At 39.0% G+C, this 25,880-nt stretch overlaps 1 protein-coding gene across 4 annotated transcripts in view; it reads left to right on the forward strand.

Annotated features, from left to right (window-relative positions):
- Positions 1-9,247: 9,247 nt before the first annotated feature.
- LOC150078248 (pantetheinase-like) overlaps positions 9,248-25,880 on the forward strand; it is a 35,333-nt gene continuing 18,700 nt past the window's right edge. The window contains exon 1 of one of the 4 annotated variants that reach the window (XM_090384194.1): positions 9,248-9,517. In XM_090384194.1, coding sequence (XP_090240320.1) covers positions 9,504-9,517 — 14 coding nt within the window. In that variant the 5' untranslated portion in view covers positions 9,248-9,503. The other 3 variants (XM_090384193.1, XM_090384196.1, XM_090384195.1) reach the window with 3 other exon arrangements.

Raw genomic sequence — 25,880 nt, forward strand, 5'->3', positions numbered from 1 at the left:
CAGGATTTTGCACAGACAGCTAGTCAGAGCAATAGGACGATAATTGGCAGTGAATTTCGGATCCTTTCCTGGCTTAGCAAAGGCAAGAACGATTGCCTTGCGCCAGGAATCCGGAAACTGCCCTTCAATAAAAATTCTGTTATATAGAAAGAGCAGATAATCCATAGATTTTGGTGAAAGATGTTTAATCATTTCATAATGGATGCCATCTGGTCCAACAGCACTTGCTCTGGAAAGAGCGAGGGCTCTTTTCAGTTCCTGCATAGTGAATGCCCCGTTGTAGGGATAGATGCTCTTAGACTTAAAATTAAGTGCTTGTTTTTCTAGTTTATGTTTCAGGACCAGGAACTCTGAGGAATACGAAGATGTTGCAGAGATGTTAGAGAATGTTTCCCCAAGAGAATTGGCTATTGCATTTGGATCTACAATAGAGCATCCATTATAATCTAGGATTGAAGAAGGGTGGGATGTATATTTTCCCTTCATTTTCCGGATTTTATCCCAGACTACCTTAGAGTTGGTAGACTGGTTAATAGATGAGGTAAAACGGATCCACGATTCCTTTTGACTCTGACGGCAGATATAGCGTGCTTTGGCTCGTGCACGTTTAAAGGCTATAAAATTGGTCGTGGTAGGATATCGGCGGAATATCCCCCACACTTTGTTTTGAGCCTTTTTTGCTGCTGTGCATTGGGAATTCCACCAAGGTTTGGGAAATGGTGGAAACCGGGTAGATGTTTTTGGAACAGTATTCGCAGCTGCTTGGACGATAATTTCTGTGATGTACGTTACTGCATCATTGATCGGCTCCTGACTGACCGTACTGAGGTCAAAATTTGCCTGATGTTGGAAGGCACTCCAGTCAGCCTGATCAATCTTCCACCGTGGTAACCTGAAGGGAAGGCATGGGCTCCCACTGTGTAACAAGGTTATCACAGGGAAGTGATCACTTCCGTATGGATTCTCCTCCACTTCCCAAGTGAGTGAAGGGAGTAGAGAAGGGGAGCAGATAGAAAGATCAATGGCAGAAAAGGTACGGGTAGGCATGTGGAAGAAGGTATTTGTTCCAATATTTAGAAGGGAAAGGTCATTGTCATTGAGCATACACTCTATGACTTGTCCCCTTCCATTGATGTTAGCACTACCCCACAGGGTATTAGGTCCATTAAAATCCCAGAGAAGTAAGAAAGGGGGATCCTGCATTACAAGATCATCAAGGTCTTCCTGGGAGATGTCAGTCCCAGGTGGCAAATAAATAGAGCACACGGTTAATAAAAATCCCACTGTAAGGCGAATTGCAACAGCCTCTATGCTGGTTGTAATTAGCAAGGGCTGAACTGGGGTCTGATTACCCACAAGGATAGCCACTCCTCCATGAGCAGGACCATCCGCAATTCTATCCTTACGAAAGATTGTGATGTTATGCATGGTGGGATCATCATTTGCCTTTAGATAAGTCTCCTGCAAGCAAAAGCAAACTGGCTCGTGCTTTTGCAGGAGGGCCTTGATGTCATCAGTATTTCGCCGGAATCCACGACAATTCTATTGTAGGAATTTAGCCATTACTTTTGGCTTGGTGGGTCCATCAGGCGGCTTCCGAAGTGCTGAGGGCTTACTTTTATCAGTCTTGGCTTTATCTTTTTTGGGGAAGAATGGACACTGTCCCGTGTCCATTTCTTCCTCCGCAAAGAGTTCCAAGACTGATTCATCCTGTACCTCCTTGTTCTCTACATCCATTGTTTCTGTTATTACTGGAGGCTCTTTACCACTTGGTTTTGGTAGTGCACTAGGAGGTACGGATATAGGAGTGGCAACTGACTGTGTTTTTTTGGTGGGCTTTTGTGAACTCAATAAATAGCGTGCAATCGGGGTGAATGACTCTTTTGGTGGTATAGTCATCTCAGTTTGTGTCCCGACAATGTACTTAGCAGAAACCTTCTGGGCATATGAAGGTTTCCCGCTATTTACTGGTTGGATACATTTTCTGGCCTCTGGGTAGGAGATATTCAGCTCTGTTTTTAACTTTTGGATCTCTTTTTCATCCTTCCACCGCTGGCATGCTCTAGAGTAGGTGGGATGCTCTCCTTGGCAATTGACACAGATAGGTTTTGGAGCTGAGCATTCCTTGCTCTCGTGGTCTTTAACACCATATCGAGCACAGGCAGGGTTACCACGACGAGATGTTTGTGAGTGGTCGTATTTTTGGCATCTAAAGCACCGCAGTGGGTTTGGGATATAAATCCTCACTGGGCAGTTTAGATAGCCTGCCTTGATGGAACTTGGAAGCCGTGGGGCGTTAAACGTTAGGATGAAGAACTCGGGTAGGGACGAGATTCCCATCCTTTCTCATTGATATTCTTTTGACAGCTGTCACTCCTTGTTCTTTTAATTCAGAGCAGATCTCTTCTTCAGAAACATGAAGAAGGTCCCACTCTGATATGACACCTCGTGAAGAGTTCAAAGTTTTGTGGGGGAGTTACGATGATAGGTATTCCCCCTATTGATGTGGCTTTTAGGATTTTTTCGGCCTGTTTTATATTTATAGCTTCAACCAAAAGATCGCCAGAACGCAGTCGTTTTACAGATTTGGGTGATCCTGCCAACCCTTCTAATCCTTTCTGGATAAAGAAGGGTGACATCTTCCCAATTGACTGCTCTCCAGTCGAATGGAGAATGAGGAAAAGTGGTGTTACAGATGGTGTTTTATCCTCAGTTCTGGCTCTTTTGACAGAGGTGTTGTCAGTGTTATCGTCTCGGTTAGGTAGGGGCCTTGTTAGGGCCCCAGAAGAAGTAGAATTTAAATTACTCATGAGAGTAAAAAAAAAAATGTCTGATGTCTAAGTACCTCACCCACCACGGAGCCCTACGAGGGGATGCCCACTCGTGAACTAGCAGGTACTGCGTACACGAATGGGACGCTGGGTTTGCTTAGAAGCACCATACCCACGTTACCAATAAGTCTTTATCCCGTCCCAGGACCATAGGGAGGGAGACTTATTGGGAACGCAGTTGACCCTAGCAGTAAGAACCACCCGCCGATTGATCCCAGTCGGGCCGGTCCGGGACCACCTGTCTTGTCGAAGCAGGGGCCAAAGTGGTGTATTAAGGCTGGGCCCCTCAACCACCAGGATCCCCCTTTCCGAAATCCACGGGTCGCGGCGCACGGCTGCACACGCCGGATTCCACAGATGTAACCCTGGAACCAAGGTATGGGCGAGATCCCAGCGATGCTAGTCTGGAAAACCAGCAACATCACTGGGAGGTCCCCTCACCACGTACAGGTGCCCACGCCGAGGGGGAAATTTACCGGTAAAAGTACTTTTCCGTAACAGCATTTGTATTGTTGCTCGCTCAGACTGTGGGTGTTATCGGTCTGGAGTAGAAGTTGAATCCCATGGGAGCCTGAAACCCTCCTGAAGTGAGGTAACCTGACCCTTTTTCTTTATTATCACTAATTGAATTAACTAATTTAATCACGAACAGAGTCATATTGGAAGGTCTGGCGTCATAAAAAATGTTCGCAACGTAGTTTCCGATAAATTTTTTCTAAGTTTGCCATGCTTCTCGTGTGGGCTTACTTTACCTTTGCCTTTTTTTTTTTCTTAATAAACAATTTATCCACTAGTCCACCAGTGATTCTAAAGAAAAAAGTTCAGGTTACCACCTCCACTTCGGGAGGGTTTCAATTTCTACTCCTGACCGATAACATCCACTATATGTTTACTGAGCAAGCAACAATACAAATGCTATTACAGCAAAGTACTTTTACCGGTAAATTTATCGAACTTTTGCATGTTTCTCGTGTGGGCTTTCTTTACCTTCACCAAAATTATTTTTTGCATCCAGTTCCTTCGTAACCACATCAAAATATCCAATCAAATTTGTCAGACAAGACTTTCCCTTAACAAACCCATGTCTAAATTATTGCTGCAGTCTTGTCTAGATGATCTTGCAATGCATCCATTCTACTCTTCTAGTTTAGTCTAGAAAATTGTCATTTTTTTTTCACCTTATTTTTAGCTGTTTTTAATACATCACAAGGTTCTTCAACACCTAGGTCATTTTTCCGTTTTAGCCTGTGGTTTCACAAATGTGTGGTATTTTCAACATCCAGTTGTTTCTCAGTCAGTCGTGACAGTCATATGTTCAGTATCGTCTTCAGTCATCTGAATAATGACAAACAATAACTAATATTAAAAGAAATCCTAATGGGAGTTTTATACATAATAAACATTAACATTTTTTTTATTTTATGTTTTTTTTTTAAGCGCTTTCGACATGCGAGAAAACGTGGCTACAAATTGCCTAAGATTTCAATGACAAGTGGAATTTACCTCTTCGCTGTTGTAGATGCGAATTATTTATTCCAATATGCTATTAACAATGGGGAGTTGCATTTGCCAGAGCTGACTGAACTTCGAAGGACTGATTTAAGTCTGTATGTGCTAGTGGCTTACGAAGTATTTCTGGTTACAATTATAGTTTCATCATGAAACTATTTTCTACAGATTTGCCCAAAGGATCTCCACAAAAAGTAAATAATTATCGGTTGTCAAGAGGAAGCCATTTTGTGGAAAGTGCATCTGGTTTGTTAGTGTCAGTGTCCAGAATATTTCTTAAGCCATTTGCAGTTAAAACTTCTACAGCTGAAGATATTTTGCTAATTTGCATAAACCTACACAACTGTACAGCCCACCGGGGAACACTAACACTAGACCAGAAAAAACATGGATGAGGGCTCGTTGATAGGTGTTTGGAGGAAGGTTATTGAGAATGACAACAGGATTAAAAATCTACAGAGAATACCAAGAAAATCTAGTAATGATGCTAAAATTATTCCAAATAATTTCATGATTAATTTTATGTTAAACGAATTAATTGCCTAAGAGCGTGTTTTACCACACTGTCATGTGTTGTTTCTTTTCCGGTCCGTAGCTCATCTCCCTCCAGTAAAAACAGAAGTCATTTTGAAGCGAACCAGCTGGATTTGCAAACATAAGCAACAAACTAACCCAATGTAGTAAAAATCAAGTTAAAAGGAATAAATTAAATCCCCATAAACACCTCCGAAACACATCACACCATACGAACTGCCGCATTATGACCCACGTACACCATGCGCCACTAAACTTCAATACAAACAAACAAGCTGGATTTCCAAGTATATTATAGTTTTCACTTTTTTTTTCTTAACCCAAAAACTAGTGTTATTCAATATGTTGCAGAGAGAGATTCCCAACTGCACTGGAATGTGTAGAAAAAGGTACCTGTATTCTCATTCTCTCTCTCTGCATGTTGCCGAGAGAAAGCACTGTCATGGCACGATTAATGTCGCGCAGTGCCGTACCTAGGTACGAGCCGTCGCCCGGGGCTGTAGGGGACCCGAATTTCGATATATATATTTTTTTAAATATAAAAAAAAAAAAATGTTTCTTTATATAATACTTTAATTATACATAGAGTCTGACCTCTATATAATTTAATTGACTGTTTGCTTTAAAAATTCGTTAAACAGAAATTTCGTTATAACGAAATAGATAATAAAGAAATAAAGTGCAATATAAACAAAATGGCAACACCTTATTATTATTATTATTAGCCATATGATGCAAGGAAGCCGCAGGCTTATGCTGCACCAGCCAAAAAAAAAGAAAAATTTCTGAATTACCCCGAGAGAGAGTTAGAGAGAGAGAGAGAGAGAGAATCACCAAGAAAATGAAGATATCCAGCTCAGGACCCTGGGTGTACCAAGCCCATACTCACCAGATGCGAGCCCCTGGGGTTTGAAGGAATTCTCACTGGCAAAGACTTCGATGCCAAAGAGTTACATCAAGAAATCCAATCAAGAAATCCATCAAGAAATCCAACGTAGTTTCCGATAAATTTTTTCTAAGTTTGCCATGCTTCTCGTGTGGGCTTACTTTACCTTTGCCTTTTTTTTTTTTTTCTTAATAAACAATTTATCCACTAGTCCACCAGTGATTCTAAAGAAAAAAGTTCAGGTTACCACCTCCACTTCGGGAGGGTTTCAATTTCTACTCCTGACCGATAACATCCACTATATGTTTACTGAGCAAGCAACAATACAAATGCTATTACAGCAAAGTACTTTTACCGGTAAATTTATCGAACTTTTGCATGTTTCTCGTGTGGGCTTTCTTTACCTTCACCAAAATTATTTTTTGCATCCAGTTCCTTCGTAACCACATCAAAATATCCAATCAAATTTGTCAGACAAGACTTTCCCTTAACAAACCCATGTCTAAATTATTGCTGCAGTCTTGTCTAGATGATCTTGCAATGCATCCATTCTACTCTTCTAGTTTAGTCTAGAAAATTGTCATTTTTTTTTTCACCTTATTTTTAGCTGTTTTTAATACATCACAAGGTTCTTCAACACCTAGGTCATTTTTCCGTTTTAGCCTGTGGTTTCACAAATGTGTGGTATTTTCAACATCCAGTTGTTTCTCAGTCAGTCGTGACAGTCATATGTTCAGTATCGTCTTCAGTCATCTGAATAATGACAAACAATAACTAATATTAAAAGAAATCCTAATGGGAGTTTTATACATAATAAACATTAACATTTTTTTTATTTTATGTTTTTTTTTTTTTTAAGCGCTTTCGACATGCGAGAAAACGTGGCTACAAATTGCCTAAGATTTCAATGACAAGTGGAATTTACCTCTTCGCTGTTGTAGATGCGAATTATTTATTCCAATATGCTATTAACAATGGGGAGTTGCATTTGCCAGAGCTGACTGAACTTCGAAGGACTGATTTAAGTCTGTATGTGCTAGTGGCTTACGAAGTATTTCTGGTTACAATTATAGTTTCATCATGAAACTATTTTCTACAGATTTGCCCAAAGGATCTCAACAAAAAGTAAATAATTATCGGTTGTCAAGAGGAAGCCATTTTGTGGAAAGTGCATCTGGTTTGTTAGTGTCAGTGTCCAGAATATTTCTTAAGCCATTTGCAGTTAAAACTTCTACAGCTGAAGATATTTTGCTAATTTGCATAAACCTACACAACTGTACAGCCCACCGGGGAACACTAACACTAGACCAGAAAAAACATGGATGAGGGCTCGTTGATAGGTGTTTGGAGGAAGGTTATTGAGAATGACAACAGGATGAAAAAACTACAGAGAACACCAAGAAAATCTAGTAATGATGCTAAAATTATTAGAAATAATTTCATGATTAATTTTATGTTAAACGAATTAATTGCCTAAGAGCGTGTTTTACCACACTGTCATGTGTTGTTTCTTTTCCGGTCCGTAGCTCATCTCCCTCCAGTAAAAACAGAAGTCATTTTGAAGCGAACCAGCTGGATTTGCAAACATAAGCAACAAACTAACCCAATGTAGTAAAAATCAAGTTAAAAGAAATAAATTAAATCCCCATAAACACCTCCGAAACACATCACACCATACGAACTGCCGCATTATGACCCACGTACACCATGCGCCACTAAACTTCAATATAAACAAACAAGCTGGATTTCCAAGTATATTATAGTTTCCACTTTTTTTTTCTTAACCCGAAAACTAGTGTTATTCAATATGTTGCAGAGAGAGATTCCCAACTGCACTGGAATGTGTAGAAAAAGGTACCTGTATTCTCTCTCTCTCTCTCTGCATGTTGCCGAGAGAAAGCACTGTCATGGCAAGAGTCTGACCTTTATATAATTTAATCGACTGTTTGCTTTAAAAATTCGCTAAACAGAAATTTCGTTATAAAGAAATAGATAATAAAGAAATAAAGTGCAATAGAAACAAAATGGCAACACCTTATTATTATTAGCCATATGATGCAAGGAAGCAGTAGGCTTATGCTGCACCAGCCAAAAAAAAAAAAAAAAAAAAAAAAATTTCTGAATTACCCCGAGAGAGAGTTAGAGAGAGAGAGAGAGAGTTAGAGAGAGAGAGAGAGAGAGAGTTAGAGAGAGAGAGAGAGAGAGAGAGTTAGAGAGAGAGAGAGAGAGAGAGAGTTAGAGAGAGAGAGAGAGAGAGAGAGTTAGAGAGAGAGAGAGAGAGAGAGAGAGAGTCACCAAGAAAATGAAGATATCCAGCTCAAGACCCTGGGTGTACCAAGCCCATATTCACCAGATGCGAGCCCCTGGGGTTTGAAGGAATTCTCACTGGCAAAGACTTCGATGCCAATGAGTTACATCAAGAAATCCAATCTTTGCAGCACGTTTTAAAAGGGTGCGGGAATGCGGTTTGCTTAGAATTACTGACATTTATTCAAGAATAAAACTTAGTTGAATTATGTCCCAACATCGCCATTACTCTTCGGATATTATTAACGTTACCAATTATGGTTGCATCAGGAGAGCGGAGTTTTACAAGGATAAAAACATATTCCAGAGCAACAATTGGCCATTATGTCAATAGAACAAGATGTACTAAAAATATATATAAAAATATCAGACGTTAGACAAATTTATATAAAGCAAGTTAACCCCAGGGATTCACATCTGGTGAGTATGGGCTTGGCACATCCAGGGTCCTGAACTGGATATCATCATTCTTCTCTCTCTCTCTCAGGGTAACTCAGGAATTTTTTTTGGCTGGTGCAGCATAAGCTTCAGGCTTCCTTGCACCATATGGCTAATAATAATAATGTACTTGTCGGGCCCAACAAGTCTAGGTCCGGCACTGATGTCACGTGATCAGCTTGCGAGGGCAACGTGCAGTTTGGGGGGTTCTCTCGGCATACACTGTAGTGCTACTCCACTATCATACTTGGAATGTGTAGAAAATGATACCCGTATTCTCTCTCTCTGCTTCTCGCCGAGGGACAGCAACTGCATGTCGGCAACTGAGGGAAAGCAATTGATGTCACGTGACTAGCTTACGAAGGCTAGGCCGTTCCCTTGCCACAAGTGTCATCACGCGATCAGTTGGGAGGTGCTCCGCTTGCATCATGACACGCCTTCGGAAAAATCCACTGCAGGAAAACCCGATTGGAAAGCTTAACCAAAGTAAGAAGATGTGCAATTATAAGCACATCTGAAATTGATTGTCATTTATTAGCTTTCAAAGAAAAAGATCATGTCCCGAGTTCACAGATCGCCGAGTATGAAGCACGTGAAAAAATAAATGTCGTAAATTTTTGAAATATTAATAATTTTGTTTTAATCAATCTACTACAGACCACAGAATTACTACTCTGTGATACAGACTAAGAATAAGAAAGGAAATTGGACTGAAAATAATCTATATGATGCCAATATTTTGGCAACACATTTAGGTTAAGATCAGAGATCAGTTTTGGAAAGCTGTGGACGGAATTTTCGAAAGTTTTCGCCAAATGGCATCTTTGAGAGCATGCTCCAAGGGATCACGCGGTGCAATGTGCTCTGATGCACAGAGTAATAACATATCATGTGTTAAAAGTAAATAATGTGTATTACGGATCATTTTATCTGTCGACTTCGTTTGGTCTAGATTCTAGCGAGCAAGTATTTTTCATATAACGTAATATTTGTTTCAAATGATGGAAAACAGGTAAGTAAGTTCAATATTTTTAAAAGTAATAAATTATAACTCAAATCAGATACATGTTAAATATGTTTAGATCTATACAGTATGATGTCCGATGTAGCCCTCCATAGAACGTCGATCGGCAACCTATGACATCGCAATTTAGCTGACCAGATAATTAAAAATTCCAGTCAGAAAAAAATAAATAACTGTAAAATATTTCTATATTGGAAAATATAAAAACTGTACACCGAAGGCGGTAAACTTTAGAACAGGGTCCCCCCCCCCCCTTCCAAAATAGCGGCGTGAAGAAGGCAGTGATCAGGTAATCCTGCATTTTAGTGTCGTGAATCATGGTCAGCCCGCCAGTCACTGCAGCTCGGAAATGTCGTGAATCGTATTCTGACGGGCAGTTCCGACTTGACTGAGCATGCGCAACACTCACTCTATCTGGCGGTTGCCGCTGTATCTGCCTGTCTGTGCTGGGAATTGTCACGGAGCATGCGCGACACTAACTATATCTGCTGGTCTATGTGTATATGTGCTGTGAATTGTCACGGAGCATGCGCGACACTCACTATACACCAGCAATGTACTACATACGCGCAGTATTTTTTTTTTTTTTTTGTTTTCAGAAAGAATAAAAACAATTTTCTGACTACATAAAAGAATATGATTAGAAAAATAAAAGTAGAGAGTGATAAAAAAACAATAATGGACAAACATATATACTTTTTTTTTTCGTTTTCAGAAAGAATAAAAAATCAATTTTCTGACTAAAGAAATTGATTTTAAAAATGAAAATAATATGAGTATATTTTGTGATTATTTATATATATTTGTAATAATTTGTGCACATTGCACAATTAACGTATAGGACACACTTTCCTTTCAATCGTAAGGTCCTTGTCCTTCTGTGGGCGACACTTACCTTTCTGTCTTAAGGTCCTTCTGAGGGGAAAAAAAAACACTTATAATAACTTTGTACTTAAATTTAATGTATAGAGTCCCGTTAAAATTAAGTTCAAAGGGATATGCTGAGGCAATTCAGCATAGCCAGTTCTGTGTGTTGTGGCATAGTGTTTGGGTCAGGCGCCACCTGTGGTCTCCCACGTCTGCACCATCAGTAAAAGCCAGAAAAGTGTTGTGTAGTTTTGTGTAGATATGTAGATATGTGTAGTTTTGTGTCGGGTTCTGACTGGCTTCTTGGCCGCAGAGCCCCTAGTGAAACTCCACGTTGTCCGCCACCATCGTTGGAGGTGAGAGCCAGGCTGTCCACAGTACTCTGGCTGCTCTACGTCAGGGATCGCCTGAGCTTCCTGACGGACAACAGAAAAAAAAAAAAAAAAAAGAACATTAGTGAAGGAGTTAGCTGAAAGATGGGGGTAAAAAGGCGTCAACTGCGAACACTGTATTTTTCTTCGCTTTAAACGTTTGAATTAACGAAATGCTGTTTTTCCCTAGGCTAGTGGAGAAAAGAAAAGCAAAGAATAAAGATACTTTCTTTGCCTTCATCGATTTAGAAAAGACTCCGTTCCAAGAAAGGAATTATGCAAAGCCTTTCAAAATATGACAGTTGACCCAGAGTTTGTGGAACTGATTAGGGTAGCGTTTCCCAAACTTTTTTAGTCACGGAACACTTTTCATCTCGCTTTTTTTTCTTTTTTTTTTTCATCCCACTTTCATTTCTTTCTTCTATTTACGGAACATTTACGAAACGCAAGTTTTTTTTTTAGTGGAATAATAGTAATAATAATAATAAACTGTTGGCTAAAATTTTTTTTGTCATACGACGCACTGGTCGTCCAGAAAGAGCATCTTTATTTCCAACACATGTAAAGTCGAAATTCAAATAAAAATGTTCTTGTTTATACTCCGGCACGACATCAGAAAAAGACTTTTGGAAATATGTTTGCTGAGAAAAGTACCCAAATGTAAAAAAAAATTCTCCTGACGACCAGTGCGTCGTATGTCAAAAATATTAGCAAAACGTTCTTTCGCTTCTACTAAACTTGTATTTCTTAAGTGTTCCTTTAATATATTGTAAGATGAAACGTGTTCCGTGACTAAAAAAGTTTGGGAAACGCTGTCCTAATCAGTTCCACAAGCTCTGGATCAACTGACATATTTTGAAGGGCTTTGCATAATTCCTTTCTTGGAACAGAGTCTTTTCTAAACGGAGCCTTTTTCTAAATCGATGAAGGCAAAGAAGGTATCTTTATTCTTTGCTCTTTTTTTTTCTCCACTAACTTAGGGAAAAACAGCATTTCGTTAATTCAAGCGTTTAAAGAGAAGAAAATACAGTGTTCGCAGTTGAAGCCTTTTTCCTCTTCTTCCTTTTAACCCCCATCTTTCAGCTATCTTCCTCACTAATGCTCTCTCTTTTTCTTTTCTTTTTTTTTGTTCTCCGTCAGGAAGCTCAGGGGATCCCTGACGGAGAGCAGCCAGAGTACCCTGGACAGCCTGGCTCATCTCCCAGCGGTGGTGGCGGACAACGTGGAGTTCTACTAGGGGCTCTGAAAATAACAATAATTACATATTTCCTTTATTGTTTTATAACTGTTTACTTTCATTTTTAAAATCGATTTCTTATGTAGTCAGAAATTTGTTTTTTTATTCTTTCCGAAAACCAAAAAGGTTTATCCATTATTGTTTTTATCACTCTCTATTTTTATTTTAATAATCAAATTCTTTTATGTAGTCAGAAAATTGTTTTTTATTCTTTCTGAAAACGAAAAAAAACATAAATAAATACTGCGCGTACCTAGTATATTGCCAGTGTATAGTGAGTGTCGCGCATGCTCCGTGACAATTCGCAGCACATAGACCAGCAGATATAGTTAGTGTCGCGCATGCTCAGTGAAGTCTGAACTTCTCCGTCAGGATGCTCCGTGACAATTCCCAACACAGACTGGCAGCAGAGTAATTTGCGCATGCTCAGTCAATTCGGAACTGCCCGTCAGAATACGATTCACGACAGTTCCGAGCTGCGATGACTGGATGGCTGACCGTGATTCACGACACTAAAGTGCATCATTACCCATGCCTAACCCGCTAAGGTTAGCGTAGTTCAGGTGTTTATCCCTCCCTCCCCTCCCGGGAACTCTTTTGAAATTTTAAAACGAGGTGAGAGAATAAACAACCTAAGACTGAGGCAGTCTGGAGGGGAACCCAATTCTTAATTTCAGGCGATTTATTAAAGCTCCCATAAATGAGCTTCATTTATGGAAAACGTGATTATCGAAACTTTCCGAAACTGAATCGAGTACTGCAGTTTGGGTTGCCACTGTATTCCATTACGCTGAACTCATACTGTGGAATTGTGCAGCGCGCCATAAATCGATAAGCTGAGCAACATTATAAAGATACTAAAGTAGTAAGAACCTTAATTTTAAGTTATGGGCGACTTCAACTTATCTCTTATTGACTGAAAAGTGTGGACCAGCAACACAGTGAGTAGATCAATTTTTTAATCAACATATTTACGCCCTACCAGCGCTAGTATGGGGCAAGGAGGAAACGATTTTAATACCTTTGACCTGGTGCTTCACCAGTGACCAAAGCTGTATCACAAATATGTCAATAGAGGAGTCATAATAACATAAAATGGGTGGTATACAAAGAAATTTTCATGGTCAAAAGTTAAAGTATGGATTCCAGTTTATGGGGGATTGAGTTCATTAGCTGGGATCATATTTCTTGTAATGCATTTTCATATACATTACAAGAGATGTTAAAGATATTTATTGAGCTCATTAGCTGGGATGATATTTCTTGTAATGCATTTTCATATACATTACAAGAGATGTTTAAGCAAATTATATCTTGGATGCCACAAACATTCGTTTCAGACTATCCTGTGATACTGATTCATATATATATTTTAAAGAACATGTTTAATAAAACCACTGATGGGAGCAATGCAAGTGAAACTGAACATAAGAAATCACCAGGCGAAGAGAGCTAAGAATGCAGACAAGAATGCGAGTACAAAACAAGAAAATAATAAATCAGATAGGGCCCTTACAAGATGAAAACATCAGAAACATAATCGAGTTAAGCTGTAGATGAGTTGTTTATCCTTTCTGTACACATTGTACTCCCCAAATTCCAATTTAGCACTGCTTATGTCTGTGACACCACGTCTCTGATATCCCAAAAATATCTGCCTTTGATGTCTTCACCAACACCTCAAATTCATTAACTGTACTCCTAGCATTGGTGCACATGCAAGTATACATGCACGTGTTTCTACTCTTAGTTACCCTAACACATCCCATGTATTTACTTGTTCCACTATGACTCCCAGCAGTCCCATTGCCTTGCTTTCCAGGCTGTAGCTCAATAGAAGCAGTGCAAAAATCACTTTCACCTCTAGTAGCGGCTACTGTTAACCTATTAGTCCGTGTATCCCCCCAAGCTAACAGTTTTCCGACCCACCTAACTCTGCCTCGGTAGCATCAGCAAATATTCTTGCATCCTTTCTATTTATGTGTGTATCCCATCCATGTAGAAGCAGTCTCTTCTGTTAACAAGCACAGACCAGGCTGAGAAAACTTCTACCCCCTTGAGCCTTGCACAATCTCTCCAGCACCAAACTGATTGGCAAGGCTCTCGTCATATACTCCCTCCTATTGTGTCTGGGCAGAATTGCAGACACTTTCAAATTATTATTATTATTATTATTAGCTATATGGTGCAAGGAAGCCTGAGGCTTATGCTGCACCAGCGAAAAAAAATTCCCAAGTTACCCAGAGAGAGAGAGAGTGAGAAACAAAAGTAGAAAGGAATCACCAAGAAAGAGAAGAATGATGATATCCAGCTCAGGACCCTGGGTGTGCCAAGCCCATACTCACCAGATGTGAGTCCCCGGTGTTATGAATATTAAGTTGCAACTTATAAAATCATTAACTAAATTAAAAGTTAGCTAACATATGTGATTTGGAAAATTAAAACATTTATAAAGCACAAATTAGTATGTTAAGTTAATTTAAAACAAAATTTTAAAGAAAAGAACAGGTGACTGACAGAAAAATAAAAAGGAAACAAGCAACTACCAGAAAATTACAGAGGAATTAAATACAACACTGAAATTGTATACCAAGACAATATCAGAAACATTAAAATTATACATTTTAGTGATGGAGTTAAGAAAAACCAGATCATGCATAGATGCAATATTTATGATAAAGCAGATAAGATAAATCAGGATATAATAGACCTTTGTGTTTTATAGATTTAACAACACTTTTTGATAGAAAAAATAAAATGTGTAACAGAAATTTTTCAATTACATAAAGTACCTCAACAATTAAGAAGTATTTACATATACAGTAACCTAACATTAAAATCCAGACACTTCTTCACTGATAGTTGGTCAGATCACACACAAGCACTGTGTCGGAGAAATATATATACAGGCAGTTTCCGACTTCATGAGTTAATTTGTTCCTAGCATGTGCTCAAAGCGAGAATTTATCTCCCATAGACATTAAAAAACATGGGTTACGTTCTCAACAGTGAAATTTGACCATAGTAATATTAAACAAGGTCAATAAAACAATTTATGCTTAAACAATGAGTCATTGATTCAAAGAAATGAAAACATAGCCTTTAAAATCAAGCAAATGATAATAATAAAGAAATTATTTATGTCATACAAATGTTAAAGAATATTTATTCTTCATCATCATCGACTAAATGCCCACTCGCTGATGATTCTTCACTCATTGTTGCAAGATAGTCTTCTCTTTTCTTTATAAATTTCATGATAGCATGCATAAGCATTTTTTTTTTTTTTTTAAATCTGTAGCAACTTTTCTAGTGCACTCAAAATAATTTGAAATTAGTGACTTGAAACTTTCAATTGTTTTTTTCTATGTGTTGAAAAGATTCGTCAAGCCCCATGAGAGAGTGAAGGAACGAACAGGAATTTCAGTTGTTAAATCTTCTTCCTCAGCTTCTTCACATTTTGCCATTTCAAGGAGTCTTCCTTTGTGAGCACTCTATGGTGTGTTTGAAGCAGATCAGCCCTAACTCATGGCTTTTTTTCAACATTGACCTGTACTTGTTAAGTAATTCAGCCGGTCTCCTACTCTTAATATCATTAGTGCCAATGTGTACAACAATATCACCCTTTGTGCCCTTAAAAGATGATATCTGCTTTACAACGTCTACTAGGCTTTTCATAACAACTAAGAAATATAAGTAACGGATGTAGAGCGGTTGGAACGAGTACAGAGAAGGGCAACAAGATTGGTGAATGGAACAAAGGGTTTAGGCCTAAATGGATGTCAGATGAACTAATTAGACATGTGACAGAGAAGCCTATGATAGATGTAAGCTAGTCTGTAACCAAATAACAAAGGAGATTAGACAGGCAAAGGCAGATTACGAGAAATCTTTGGCAAAGGACGCAAAGAAAAACAGCAAAGATTCTTTACTTATGTAAACTCTAGAAGGAAGGAAGGGGATGAATCAGATTGGTCCACTTGATATCAATGGTTCAACTGTTGATGATCCTGCTCAGGTAGCTAACAAACTAAATGAATATTTTGCATCTACATTCACACATGGGGAGTTATTTAGGGAAGGGAATGCCAGAGATGTATTAAACTGTGGCAGTAAGCTAGATAATCTTGTAATAACTGAGAATAAAGTAGAGGATAAATTGTTGAAGATAAACATAAGAAAGACACCTGGGGTGGATGGAATCTATCCAGTTATATTAAAGGAGGCAGCAAAGGAAGTAAGCAAACCCTTACCCATAATTATGAGAACTTCCTTGGACTCAGGGGAGGTACCCACAGACTGGAGATGTGCAAATGTGACCCCAATTCACAAAGGAGGATCAAAGGCTGACACAAGTAATTATAGACCTGTGAGTTTAACTTCTGTTCCAGGAAAATTAATGGAGGCACTGGTTAAAGAAGCATTGCAGGATTATCTAGACAAGACTTCACTTATAGCTCGGACACAGCATGGGTTTGTTAAGAGGAAGACTTGTCTGACCAATTTGATTGGATACTTTGATATAGTCAGAAAGGAACTGGATGCAAAGAATAATTTTGATATCATATACTTGGATCTTAGAAAGGCTTTTGATACTGTTGCACATGGAAGACTGCTGCACAAATTGGGGCAGTGTGGCATTGAAGGCAAATTGCTGCTGTGGGAGAAGACAGAGAGTGGTAATCAATGGACACTGTTCTTCGTGGACTAATGTTATTAGTGGAGTCCCCCAGGGTTCAGTGTTGGGTCCATGTTGTAGTAGTAGTAGTACTGGCACATGATGCAAGAAAGCAAGTGTAGGAGCTTATGCAGCATCAGCCAAAAAAAAAAAAAAATCACACCATTCCCTCCAAATACCTGTCCAGTTCCTCCTTAAATTTATTTAACCTATCAACTTCCACAACGACAGAAGGAAGTTTGTTCCAGCAATTAACCACCCGCTGGCTAAAGGCAAATTTCCACACATCTATTCTACATCTGTCCTTTCTTAATTTGAACTTATGTCCCCGTAGGTTCGTAATCTGAACAAGTGGAAGGATCCCATCAGAATTCAGCGTGCTCAACCCATTCAAGGCCTTATAGACCTCAATCAGATCACCGCGCAGGTGCCTAGTCTCCAGCCACTGCAATTTGCAGAACTTAAGCCTCTCTTGGTAAGAGAATCCCTTCATTCCCCTCACCAATCGTGTTGCTCTTCTCTGTACACGCTCAAGCAAATCTACATCCTTCCTAAAATGAGGCCTCCAGACCTGTATGCAGTACTCAAGGCGTGGCCTGACCATTGCCTTATACAGAGGGACAATCACCTCCTTTTCCCTGCTAGCAAAATTCCTATATATCATTGACAAAACCCCATGACCCACCCTAGCAGCCTGTCTGCACTGCTCAGAAAACTTCATATCTGACTGCACAATTACTCCCAGGTCTTTTTCATTTTCTACCACCTTAAGTGTAGTACCACACAGTTGGTACGTTTCTCTGGGGTTACTTCTCCCCATATGCAGTACTTTGCATTTGTCAAGGTTGAACTTCAGTTGCCACTTCTTAGCCCATCTGCCCAAATTATCTAGATCCTGTTGCAGTAGCACACTGCCATTACTGTTATTAACAACCCTGCCAACCTTTGTGTCATCTGCAAACTTCGACATTAAGCCTGATATACCTTCATCAATATCATTGATAAATACACAAAACAACAGTGGACCCAACACCGAACCCTGTGGGACTCCACTAATAACATTAGTCCATGAAGAGCAGTACCCATTGATTACCACCCTCTGTCTTCTCCCACTCAACCATCCTTTTATCCATTGTAGCAACTTACCCTTAATACCATTCTGCTCCAATTTGTACAGTAGTCTTCCATGTGCAACAGTGTCAAAAGCTTTCCTGAAATCCAAGTATATGATATCAAAATTATTTTTTGCATCCAGTTCCTTTGTGACCACATCATAATAACCAATCAAATTTGTCAGACAAGACTTTCCCTTAACAAACCCATGCTGTGTTTGAATTATTGCTGCAGTCTTGTCTAGATGATCCTGCAATGCATCTTTAACCAGTGACTCCATTATTTTACCCGGAACAGAAGTTAAACTAACTGGTCTGTAATTGTTTTCTGTATTCATTAATGATATTGATGATGGTATATCAGGCTTAATGTCCAAGTTTGCAGATGACAAAGGTCAGCAGGGTTGTTAAGGACGCTACTGACGCTATGCTGCTGCAACAGGATCTGGAAAGGTTGAGCAGATGGGCTGAGAAGTGGCAAATGAAGTTTAACATTGACAAATGTAAAGTACTACATATGGGAAACAGCAACCCCAGAGCAACGTATCAACTGTGTGGTACTACACTGACAGTGGTAGAGAATGAAAAGGACCTGGGGGGTAATTGTGCAGGCAGATATAAAGTTTTCTCATCAGTGCAGATGGTCTGCAAGAGTAGCTCATGGAGTATTGTCAATGATATACAGGAATTTTTCTTGCAGGAATAAGGAGGTGATTATGACCTCGATTAAAGCAATGGTAAAGCCACACCTTGAGTACTGTATACAGGTCTAGAGGCTTCATTTTAAGAAGGATGTAGAGCTGCTGGAACGATGCAAAGAAGGGCAACAAGATTAGTGAATGGAACAAAGGGTTGCTCTTACAAAGAAAGGCTTAAGTTTTGCAAACTACAGTGTCTGGTGACTAGGCACCTGCGAGGTGATCTGATTGAGGTGTATAAAGCCTTTAATGGTTTGAGCATGCTCAATGCGGAGGGGATTCTTCCTCTTGCTCAGAATAATCACCTGAGGGGGCATAAATTCTAATTGAGGAAAGTCATTTGTAGGATAGATATACGAAAGTTTCCCTTTGGCAAGCGGGTGGTTGATTGCTGGAACAAACTTCCGTTTGTCATTGTAGAAGTTAATAGCTTAAATAGATTCAAGGCAGAACTAGACAAACATTTGGAGCGAGTGGATGGATCAAGTGATTATGGGATGAATGAAATGATTAGGGTTTTTTATTTTTGGCTGATGCTAAATAAGCTTGCTTTCTTACATCATGTGCCTTTACTAATGCTAATGCTATACATGCCCCTGTTCTTACTCTTAGCTACCCTAACACAGTTCATGTTTTTATTTGTTCCATGATGACTCCCAGCAGCTCCTGAAACCCCCAGCAACTTGCTCTCTAGGCTGCTGCTCATTACAATAGAAGTAGTGCAAGAATCACTTCTGGCTTTGTTTGTGGCTATATTAATCTTTTATTTTGTGAATCAACCCAAGCTAGCAATTTTCTGACCCACATAACACTGCCTCGATAGCATCAGCAATTATTCTTGCACCCTTTCTATTTAAGTGTATTCCATCCCTGTTAAAGCAGTCTCTCATGTTAGCAAGCACAGACCACGCTGAAAAAAATTCTACCTCATGACACTTGCACAGTCTCTCCAGGGCCGAATTGATCAACAAGGCTCTCATCATATACTCCCGCCTATCGTGTCTGGGCAGAATTGCACTTTCAAATTTAACCCTAACTCGTGACTTTTTTTCAGCATTGACCTGTACTTTAGCATTAGTAAAGGCACATGATGCAAGAAAGCAGCCTCCATAGCCAGATGGGCAGGAGCAGCAGTGTGTAGCACACGCTTCTTGATTAGACCGGGGTTCGAGCCAGTGACCACCAAATATGGAGGATGCGGAAAGGTCAGGGAATGACCACCGCATATCCCCGGAGCAATATGGCCTTAGTTGCTAATGCTCCTAAAAACCAAACAAAAAAAAAAAAAAAAAAAAAGCAAGAAAGCAAGCTTATACAGCATCAGCCAAAAAGAAAAATTTATGTAATTAAATACCAGGTACATAATGAGTTGCTGCCGCTCTACTCTGAGACTCATAGTGTCACTGATAATGTCACAGCGGCAGCCATTAAAAACATCTTTACTGCAGCGACCCATTATGAAACTAAAATTATGTGTAAAGTTACCATTTCTTGCATATGCTCATGAAGTCATGTTGTATTATAATTCCGATACCAAATTATTTTAGAAAATTGTCTTTTCACCCATCCCCCATTTCATTTTCAATAATGAGCAGTAAATTGTGCAAGAGTTATATTTTTTAATGTTTTAGCATTAGCATTGGCATATGATGCAAGAAAGCACGCTTATTCAGCATCAGCCAAAAAAAAAAAAAAAAAAAACCCTACTCCCATTTCACCCCTCCGTTCGTTCGAAATACCTGTCCAGTTGAGCTTTAAATTTGTTTAGGCTATCAACTTCAACAACAAGTGATGGAAGTCGGTTCCACCAACCAACCACCCGCTGGCCAAAGGCAAATTTCCGCACATCTATCCGACATCCGTCCTTCCTCAATTTGAATTTATGCCCTCTGAGGTGATTATTCTGAGAAAGATGAAGAATCCCATTGGCATTGAGCATGCTCAAACCATTCAAAGCCTTATACACCTCTATCAGATCACCTCGCCGGTGCCTAGTCTCCAAACTCTGTAATTTGCAAAACTTAAGCCTTTCTTCGTAAGAGCAACCCTTTGTTCCATTTACTAATCTTGTTGCCCTTCTCTGTACCCGTTCCAGCAGCTCTACATCCTTCTTGAAATGAGGCCTCCAGACCTGTATACAGTACTCAAGATGTGGGCTAACCATTGCCTTATACAAGGGAATAATCACCTCCTTATCCCTGCTAGAAAAATTCCTGTATATCATTGACAAGACACCATGAGCTACTCTTGCAGCTCGTCTGCACTGCTCAGAGAACTTCATATCTGCCTGCACAATTACCCCCAGGTCCTTTTCATTCTCCACCACTGTCAGTGTAGTACCGCAGAGTTGATACGTTGCTCTGGGGTTACTGTTTCCCATATGCAGCACTTTACATTTGTCGATGTTAAACCTCATTTGCCACCTCTCAGCCCATCTGTTCAACCTTTCCAGATCCTGTTGCAGCAGCATAGCGTCAGTATTGTCCTTAACGACCCTGCCAACCTTTGTATCATCTGCAAACTTGGACATTAAACTTGATATCCCATCAATCAATATCATTCATAAACACCGAAAACAACAACGGACCCAACACTGAACCTTGAGGAACTCCACTAATAACATTAGTCCACGTTGAGCAGTGTCCATTGATTACCACTCTCTGTCTTCTGCCACTCAACCATCCCCTTATCCATAGCAGCAATTTGCCTCCAATGCCACACTGCTCCAATTTGTGCAGCAGTCTTCCATGTGCAACAGTATCAAAAGCCTTTCTAAGATCCAAATATATAATATCAAAGTTATTCCCTGCATCCAGTTCTTTTGTGACTACATCATAGTATCCAATCAAATTGGTCAGGCAAGACCTGCCCTTAACAAAACCATGCTGCGTCTGAGCTATAACTGAATTCTTGTCTAGATGATCCTGCAGTGCTTCTTTAACCAGTGCCTCCATTAATTTACCTGGAACAGAAGTTAAACTAACAGGTCTATAATTACTTGTGTCAGCCTTTGATCCTCCTTTGTGAATTGGGGTTACATTTGCACATCTCCAGTCTATGGGTACCTCCCCTGAGTCCAAAGAAGCTCTCATAATTATGGCTAGGGGTTTGCATACTTCTTTTGCTGCCTCCTTTAATATAACTGGATAGATCCCATCCACCCCAGGTGCCTTTTTTATGTTTATCCTCAACAATCTCTCCTCCACTTTCCTCTCAGTTATTACAAAATCATCTAGCTCACTGCCAATGTTTACTTTACCTACATCATTCTCCTTCCTGAATAACTCCTCATGCGTGAATGTAGATGCAAAATACTCGTTTAGATTGTTAGCCACCTGAGCAGGATCCTCAACTGTTGAACCATCAATATCCAGTGGACCAATCTGATTCATCCCTTTCCTTTTCGAGTTCAAGTATGTAAAGAACTCTTTTCTGTTTTTCTTTGCATCCTTTGCCAAGGATTTTTCATAGTCTGCCTTTGCCTGCCTAATCTCCTTTGTGACTTGGTTACAGACCAACTTATATCTATCATAGGCTTCCATGTCACCCATTAATTTGTATGTATCCCATGCATTTTTCTTCTCTGCCACATGTCTCATTAGTTCATCTGACAACCATTTAGGCCTAAACCTTGAACAATATTTCTTAGTTGGTATGTAAAGCCTGGTAGCCTCCAAGATTAGTTCCTTGAATGCTTCCCATTTTGAGTTTGCTGTTGGTAACATCATCAGTTGGTCCCACTGTATAGAATTTAAATACTGTCTCAGACCATCATAGTCGCCTTTACGAAAACAAAAACCCTTCCCTTTACCTCTGATGGTAGTTACCTCCTTGAGTAAATCCCACTTCAACACACTGTGATCACTGCCACCTAGTGGTTCATTTATCTGCAGGTTCTTAATGCATGAAGAATCACTACTGATAATTAGATCAAGAGTATTGCTCCCTCTTGTTGCCTCACGAATATGCTGATGTAGAAAACAATCATTTTTAACCCAGTTTTTCATATTTATCAAATTTCATATTTATCATGTTTAACCCAGTTTTTCATATTTATCAAAAATACTATCTTTGCATATATCCAATGACTCACTGTCAGCACAATTGTTGTTCATCCAATTCAGTTTTTGATTTACATAATTTCTGATGCTCAAGTGGCCATACCATTGGCACGTATTCAATCGTTCTTGAAGACACGGACATTGGGTATCGTAATAAATACCAATCTGCCTCTTGTGAACTCATCTCCACAGAATTCAATACATCTACACTTAATGCTTGTGTTAGATCACTTATATCCATATCTGGATATTTTTCTTGTAGTGCTATAATTTTCCTTTGCAGGTTGCTTATTCCTCTGTTAGTTTTATTCACATATTCAACCACATATGCTGCACATGAATATTCTGCTATGATAAATTGCAAATCCAAATTAGACTTGAGCACCCCTAAAATCCAAGGATTGTAATTATTCATAAATTTCTATTCTATCTTGCGTTTAAGAAATGCACGTGGTCATTTGATACCAGCCCTCAAAATATTTAGATATTCTTCTGGTTGGTATTGATTTGATTTAAGGAATTCTTTGAAATTAACATGATTATCCAATTCTAATGAGTCGTGCATTTTACAATATTTTTTGCAATAAGCCAATCTTCGATTGCCATTTGTGGCCATCAGTATCAATATACAATAAGACCCCCGTATCCATAGGGGATACATTCCAAGACCTACCATGGATGGCCGAAACCGCGGATATAAGCGAACACCTGCTGACCCCATATATAACATGATTTTCTTGTACATACATACATACGTATAATAAAGTGTAATTGATAAATTAAACACACCGTAAGACGTTACGAACATTAAATATGGTAATAATATACGGTAATAATGAAGTACAGCAGACTCTTGATTTACCGGGATTGGATTAACCGGGACACTTCAAGACTCCAAATTTAAAAAAAAAGAGACCAAATGTTTAGTGCGTTGCATCAATTTTGTGTTCCGTTGCACCGCAAAAGGACAAATTTTGTTTCATTATTTATGTCAGGAATGTCGGATTTTTTTTTTTTTTTTTGTTTGTTTAGAAATCGTGAAAATGGGCAAACGCAAGAGTTGTGCTTTCAATTTAAACAAAAACTTGAAATTATTCAAAAGTTTGAAAATGGTGCATTCGTTAAATCTCTATAGAACCATTATATTGTTGGTGACCAAACCGTATGCGACATGGTAAAATATAAAGGGAAGCTATTAAATTTAAAATCGACATCGTAAAAAATAAAGGGAAGCATCACATTGGACACGCGAATAGTAAGTGTTAAGTTTTTTCGGTTTTTTTTCCGTGGTTAACCGCGGGTAACTGAATCAGTAGATATGGGGGCACAACTGTACAAGTCTGCAACATTGGCCAAAAAGGTGCTTCAAATCGACATTCGTGTCAGTTTGCATTATTATTTTTATAACAAGTATGTTTATGTAAATTTGAATAATCTGAAGTTTTTTCTATAGAACATAATGCATCTGTCATTTGGATTGCTTCTTCTATCCCACCTTCTTTTTCTTCTAATGGTGCAGAGGGTGCATTGTTCATCCATAATAACATATGTGCATGTGGACTTCCTCGATGTTGAAATTCAATGCATTTAAAGAAATTAATAACATAATATTTCCCAAAAGGACCATAGGTTTTCGATTTTAAAATTGAGTATACTCTCAACAATTTTATTAAAGTATATGGCATATGTTACAGGGTCTTCATTTATTAATGTAGCTCTTTCCATGTAAGGTAGATCCATTCATTAGTTGTAATTTCTCGTTTATATCTGAATTTGTAGAACCTACATAGTAATACGGGCCATGTTGGTCACACGCACTCAACATCAAGAACATTGTAGGTTTTCCTAATTTACGAATCATGGCAAACACATTTCGTTTACATTGACTCCAATAATATGCTGAATTGGGAATTGATTTTAGAATGCCAAGTTAGACTCTAATGACTTGTTTATAAATTCTTTCGAATCCAAAATAGAATAAGTAATGTTAGCTGTTATTCCTACTGATTTAAATGCAATTTGCAAATTTTCTGCAGTACGCATTTGCATAATTTTCATTGCCATATACAGGGTGTTTCAAAAGTGATGGTTAATAATTCAAAGGTGAACTGTACAGACTTCAATATGCAAAAAAAGCCTAGTAAGCATGGGTCCTTAAGTGAATTGTTTTCGAGATATTGCACATTTCTAGTTGGGATCCACAACTGACAAGGTGAACTGCACAGAGTTGGGATCCACCACTGACTTGTTTGTTTAGGTTAAGTTATACTCATTCTTTCCCTTTCCCCTTTCTCAGAGACGTAGCAGGCATACCAGTACTTGTCAAAGGATAGTCAACATGGAAAGAGGTTACAGCAACAAAGGGTATGCGGACATGCACTTCATGTATGGTAAAGCCGATGGCAGTGCACTCGAGGCTGCGCATTTGTACCAATAAGCATTTCCCCGCCAAAGGCAGCCAAACAGTGCACATTCATAAGGTACATCAATGCCTTAGAGAACATGGGCACTTTGCACATGGAGTACGAGCAGGTAGGCCCAGAAGCGTAACAACTGATGTTGAGGAAAGGGTGTTAGAAAAAATAGAACAAAATCCAGGAATTTTGACAAGGAGGGTTGCTCTGCAAGAGCGTGTACTGAGTAATAGCAGTGTGTGGCAAATTTTACATTGCCAATTACTGTACCCCTACCATATCCAGCGTGTACAAGGTCATCAATACAGACTACCCTCCCAGAGTGTTCCTTTAGTCAGTGGCAGATCTTAACAGAAAATGTGCATTATCTCGAAAACAGTTCATTTGTGGCCCGATGTTCGCTGGAACTTTTTTGCTTCTTTTAGTTTGTACTTTTCCCCTTTAAATTATTGACTATCGTTTTTGAAACACCCTGTATAGCAAATGTTCGGTAGTTACTCCACAACAATCAGATCTACGAATTTCACTCGATGCCATCATAAAGGGAGTAATTTTCAATCCATTTTTAAATTTTCATGCATGTACCAAATATATAGCTGGAAAAGAAAGTTCTTCTAAATGTGTATCAAATATGAAACTTCTTGGAGATGATTTCTGACCTGGTGCTATACATAAATATTTATTTTCAGACCATAATGATATTTGTTATTGAATTATCAATAGTTCATCATCATTGCTGACAGGTTCCACAGTTTCATCTGAATGTTCCTGTTCACTATCATCATTTGTCCCCAAGAAATCTTCACTCACTTTTATGCCATAGAATTTATACAAATGTGAATTTATCAAATACCGTAACCATATTTTCATCATTTTCTTCTGCACACATCCTTGGAGATATGATGATTTATGT

The sequence above is a fragment of the Mastigoproctus giganteus genome, chromosome 11 (assembly GCF_048544385.1).
Source record: "Mastigoproctus giganteus isolate SK-2022 chromosome 11, ASM4854438v1, whole genome shotgun sequence".
Classification (NCBI taxonomy): Eukaryota; Metazoa; Arthropoda; class Arachnida; order Uropygi; family Thelyphonidae; genus Mastigoproctus; species Mastigoproctus giganteus.